Source organism: Cynara cardunculus (genome assembly GCF_001531365.2).
Source record: "Cynara cardunculus var. scolymus isolate 2C chromosome LG 12, CcrdV1, whole genome shotgun sequence".
NCBI lineage: Eukaryota > Viridiplantae > Streptophyta > Magnoliopsida > Asterales > Asteraceae > Cynara > Cynara cardunculus.
In genome coordinates, this window is record NC_037539.1 from 11,170,290 (window position 1) to 11,176,397 (window position 6,108).

At 32.8% G+C, this 6,108-nt stretch overlaps 2 protein-coding genes across 2 annotated transcripts; both read left to right on the top strand.

The window, feature by feature from the left end:
- The first annotated feature begins 59 nt into the window (after nucleotides 1–59).
- LOC112523694 (uncharacterized mitochondrial protein AtMg00810-like) lies at nucleotides 60–581 on the top strand. The gene has a single exon (XM_025133379.1). The coding sequence runs from the start codon at nucleotides 60–62 to the stop codon at nucleotides 579–581; it is 522 nt and encodes a 173-aa protein (XP_024989147.1).
- A 1,930-nt stretch (nucleotides 582–2,511) lies between these two features.
- On the top strand, nucleotides 2,512–3,742 carry LOC112523513. The gene is made up of 2 exons (XM_025133137.1): nucleotides 2,512–2,660; nucleotides 3,351–3,742. Exons 1-2 carry the CDS (start codon nucleotides 2,563–2,565, stop codon nucleotides 3,613–3,615), a joined length of 363 nt encoding a protein of 120 aa, XP_024988905.1. The 5' UTR covers nucleotides 2,512–2,562; the 3' UTR covers nucleotides 3,616–3,742.
- The last annotated feature ends 2,366 nt before the right edge of the window (nucleotides 3,743–6,108 follow it).

Here is a 6,108-nt window from a genome sequence, read left to right on the forward strand (position 1 = left end):
ATACCTTGGATATCTTGGAAGACGCTGGTAAGTTAGGGTGTCGTCCTAGTCTCTTTCCGATGGAGAAAATTTTAAAATTGGATAAAGATGAGGACGGATTGCCCACGGACCCAAATCAGTACTGCAGGCTAATTGGAAGGTTGCTTTACTTGCAAGCAACAAGACCCGATATCACCTATGTTGTTAATGTGTTGAGTCAATTTGTCAGCAATCCTAAGCAAAGTCATTTAGAAGCTACTTACCGGGTCTTAAGGTATCTTAAGGCAACTGCGGGTCAGGGAATCCTCTTGGCCAAAGAGGGTGGGAATAACCTGATCGTGTATTGCGACTCAGACTGGTTTAGATGCCCCTTCACTCGAAGATCACGAACTGGATACTTGTTGCTTTTTGGGGGAGCACCAATCTCTTGGAAGACAAAGAAACAATCGGTTGTTTCCAGATCGTCAGCCGAAACAGAATATAGAGCCATGACAACCACTGTTAGCGAGATTCTGTGGATGAGGTGGCTGCTAAACGAACTTGAAATCCTACCTAGCGGACTAATCAATTATTCTATGACAACCAAGCAGCCCGCCATATAGCCAATATCCAGTCTTCCATGAACACCAAACATGTGGAAATGGATTGTTTCTTCGTTAGTGAACGAGTTGAATCTCAAGAGATAAAGCCCATGAGCATCGACACCAAACTGCAAATCGCTGACATATTTACCAAACCTCTAGGGACACGACAGTTCCACATGCTGCTTGACAAGCTGGGCACTCGAAACCTTCATGCCTCAGCTTGCCGGGGGGGGGGGGGGGGGGGGGGGGGTAAAGAAAATAGATCAATTATCCCATAATTATGAATTATCCCCATAATTATGTCCTTATTTTTCTCCATAATTTTCGTCATATCCTTTGTTATCTTGTTATTTTTTTCCTTTTTTAGCTGGCTTTGCCTTTATATTCATATGATTGTATGACCCTCTTATTATTGAATACAATAAAGAAATTCTTCTTCTTTCTATTAATAACAAGTTTTTTTAGCATGCACTTGAAGATACGACTCCCAAATTTGTTTTCAGCAACCATACAATGCTTTACACTATCGTATATGAACCACTTATCATGTCATGCACAACAGTCCAATCTTTCTTCATAATTTATAACTTTGATTCAATGTGTGATTTCCTTAAAATCCCGGAGCCCGACAAATGCGTCATCGTTCAATAACATTTCTCGTCGATGAATGCTTCATATTGAAAAATTCATTGGCAGTGGTTGGTTGGTGTCCATCACGCCATTCATTTAAATGATATATTTGACCCCTATAAGGAGCTAAGAAACCCTCTCCATTTGTGTATCTGGCACCAACCAAGTAATAACCTAATAATAAATTAAGTTAGTAAACCATCAAAACTTATACTTGTTAATATATTGTAATCTATCAAAAACTATACCCGGTCTTGGAACTTTTAAACCATGAGGTCTAAGAAGAGCATCTCCAAGCACTCGACTATCAGCAGCTGACCCTCCCATCCCGGTAACACATATATAAATTGCATATCTTGTGAGCACACCCCTAGCACGTTTGTTGCAATATCATTTTTTCTTGTTCTATATCTAAGTTTGTCTTCTTCTGGAACTAAACATTTTATGTAGGTTCTATCTAAAGCTCCTAGACAATTCTAGAACCAAGAAAAAAAATATCATTATACTTTCATAATAATTAGACTTATTTACAACTGAGTAAATTTTACAAAGAAGTGGAAATACCTTAAACCATTTTCATTTTTGATCAGTAGAGTTATCAGTAGACTTATTTGTAACAATGACATGATTTGTATTTGAAACACCCCCTTTCTCTATATACACCCACCCCCCAAACAAGCATTAGTGTGAGTTTAAATAGAAATCATAAATATTTTAAAAATCCGAAAACCATCTTGGGGTTTGTTTATTACCATTTTAATAAAATTAATTTATAACTTATTCAATCAGCTATACATAATCATTTGGTAGTGGCTCAACAATATAAAAAGTAAGCTTTCGAAAGGGGCGTTCAATACCAAAAAGAGAGTTTTTTTCTTTTCTTCCAAACATACCTCTTCCAATAATAAAAAACACTCATTCCACCTATCAAAAACCTACATAAACAAAAACCCTTCCTAATTTACATAATCAAATTAATCGATACAAATTAATTTATTGATGCAAGACTTAATACAAAACTAACCAAACAATTCATGAGTTGTGATACATGGCTCAAAAACCCGTTGACATTTAAAAAAAAAAACACAACCATTTTAATGTTAGTTATTATATTATTGTTGGGTGTTTGTTTCCAAGTTTCAAACTATTTGTATTTGATGTATATGGAGAAGAGAGGGGGTGTTTTGTATAGGTACACACGTGCAAGCATATCGTACAGGTAGAAATACAGTATCCCGGCCATTACTTCATTTCTCTTCTTCAAAGTCTCTTTCAGCATCTCTCTCTCTCTCTCTCTCTCTCTCTCTCTATATATATATATATAATCGATCTGTAGTCTGAAAGTGTGGGGCTTTGGGAGGATAAAGAAATGGTGGATGTTGAAATAGTTTGTTGTATGTGTGGTGACGTTGGCTTCCCTGATAAGATTTTCCGATGTATCAACTGCCACAACCGCTTCCAACACTCGTATGTCTTCTTTCATTGCTTTTCTTTAATTTCCGACCAAACCACCTTTTTTTTTTCTTTACGTTTTCCGTCCACCCACCGTCCACGGCTGATTTTCCGACCGAACAAGTCTTCTACTTGACGTTCTCCATCCAGCGCCTCTACCATCGCTCTCTCTTTCTCAGGCACCGGTTTAAGGGTTTTCTACCTTTCTTTATGTTCCCGATCACACTTTTCCGATCAAACAAGCTTCCACCATCCACCTTCGCGCTCTCTCTCTCTCTCTCTCTCTCTCTCTCTCTCTCTCTCTCACACACACACACACAGAGGCACACGCACATGGATTTAGTTTATGGGGGTGCTTTAACTTTTGACAAACGCATAGATTATCTTCTGCTCGTACTTTTTGCAATCAAAGACGATCTTTTGGTTACGTTGTCCAACCACCGCCGGCTCACCGCCTCCTCCGCCACCACCATTAATTAACCTATAAACACATTATTTTATGTTGACTAAATCTTTTTATTCTTAGTGGTAATGTTGACTTTGACCACTGATATTATCAGGAAATCCATGTTTAATTCCGGCAATCCTTGAAAGAATCCTTAAAACCCTTTTTCTAGCAAGTGGGCATCGCACTAATTACATTATTTAATCCACTTTTTAATTCATTAATTAATTCAAATTCGTATACAAAATTGTACATGGTAGGTATTGTAGCAACTACTACAACGAATCATCGGATCCGCCGGAGATCTGTGATTGGTGCCAAACCGACGAGATTCGAAGCTCCAAACATGGCGGTTCTTCCAAGAAACCTGCCGGAGTGAGCAGCAGCCGGTCTGAGTATTCCGGTGACAAGATGATCAAGCAACATGACCGTGAAGAGGGACCGGAAAAAGGGAAGTCGTCCACCGGAGCTCCTTCTCCTAGGACTACTCGAAGGTACAAGCTACTTAAGGATGTCATGTGCTAGAAATAAAGAAAATTAATATTTTGTATAAATCTAAACAAAAAATGACAAAAAAATAAAATAGTGTGCCAAATATAAGGCTTTTTGTTCCTTGTATTATACTATATTTTATAATTTGTGGTGTTGGAATTTTCGATCAAACATTTCACTTGCTATATATATATATATATATATATATATATACGATCTTAATTATGGTTTTTTTGATATTAGTTATAATTTAAATGATATATTTGTATCATCTTAAAATTTGTACAATGACATTCTAAGGTATATTTAACATATATAAATTACGAAATAATGTATTTATTTAGTCATTTTATGCATATTTTTCTAGGTATTATTTATTGAAAATAACATATTAAATCAAAAGAATATTATGTTTCTGAATTAGTGTCTTTACGACATTACTTGTAGTGTATTTTCTTTGGTGTTTATTTCCTTAAATGGTTTTATTTCAAATTTAGTTTGTTGATGTATGACTTAAAACGGAGTCAGATATAAGATTCCAAATTTTCGTTTAATATTTTTTAACTGTATATTTTAAAATTGATAAAAAAAGGGAAGACGTGTGTATACTTCATTAGAAGATTACTTGCATGGGAAGCAATTTGGGTTTCTCATTAACATGAGTTGGATAAAGAAACATTATTGATTGAATTTGTGTTTAAAATGTTGAGTAAGATGCAAGTAATCGTTTTCTTCATTGGTATTATATAACTTCTAGTTTTTTCTGATAAATATCAAATGTGTATTTAATTTTCTCGCATAGACAATTGTAATATGTTCCTTATATATTAAACAGTGTTTGTTTTATTTTAATTTTTAAGTAAAAACTGATTAGTATCACTAAATGAAATTTTCGATTTTGAGTAATTATTTCTCTAAATAATTTTTTTAAAATATAATCAGATATTTAGACAATTTAAAACCGTGTATATATATATATATATATATATATATATAGAGGAACGTTCAAATAAAAACTTGTCCCATTTGTGTAAACCGTGTAAACCAATCTCATCCATCCATTTTCTTGATCAATGACTAAGATTAGTTTACTTTATTTTAGGAAATTAAAAAATAAAAAATATTAAAAAATTATTTTATTTCAATGATAAGGGCAAATTGGTAAACAAAAGTTAACATCAATATAACATTAATTCCATAAACAAAAGTTAACATCAATACAACATTAATTCCATAAACAAAAGTTAACATCAATAGATCATTAATTCCATAAACAAAAGTTAACATTAATACAACATCAATGAACCATTTTATAATGAAATCTTTTCACATTAACATTAATTCTATAAAGAACAAAATATAATATGCACCCGTTCCATCATATATTTATTTCATAAAAGAACACAATACATTACGCACCCGTTTCATTTTCATCCTACCAACTAAACAGATCAACTTCAATCACAAAGCAACATGGATCATCATGAACCTAGATGTACATTCAATCACAAAGCAACAAGGATAACCATGAAACTTCAATCACAAAGCACCTATTTCATTAACACGTATAATATGCATAGACGGAGCAAATAAACCATTTTACAATGAAACCTTTTCACATTGAAACAGTTTCATGACCATTGTTTTTTGAACTTTGTTTATGAAACTATTCATTACAATATTTTCATTAGGAAATAGAGAGATTATATTATTTCGATTTTTCAACTGTTTTGAAACGTTTGATGAAACCGTTGCATCAATAGTTCATTTTCCTTATTCCACTCATATGGACATGATTCATCATTATGAACATTTTCATTATGAAACAGTTTCATGAAACCTTTTCATTAAAGTGGATAATATGCCTAGAGTATTAATTTGGACAATATGACTAGAGTATTAGATTATGAACATGTTTCATCATTATGAACCTTTTCATTATGAAACAGTTTCATGAAATTTGCCCCATATGAAACAGTTTCATGAACTTTAGGAATGAAGTTCGCCCCATATGAACGTCCCATATGAAACAATTTCATTATGAAACAGTTTCATTATGAAACAGTTTCATTATGAAACATTTTCATTATGAATGCCCCATTCAAATCAAGTTTTTAATATTATAATATATTAAAAATTTTAATATGTTACCATTCAAGAAATTTCCGACTACCTTATTTATCATAAAAATATAGAAAATGACCAAAATACCCTTATTGATTAAATTTAATTAAAAAAAATGGAATTTTTCTATTGGTCAAATTTGGTTTACACGGTTTCTTAGAATTGCATGATTTTCATTTGAACTTGCCCCTATATATATATATATATATATACCCTATATAGGGTATATTTCAAATGCAACCATGTTCATTTGTACAACCAATGCAACCCAATTAATTATGATATTTATGGAAATAATGAGAGTTCATTTATTATGATTTGAATATTTATGGAAGATGAATAAGGTTCATTAATTATGATTAACACTTTATATTAGGAAACAATCAAAACTTTTATGAAATC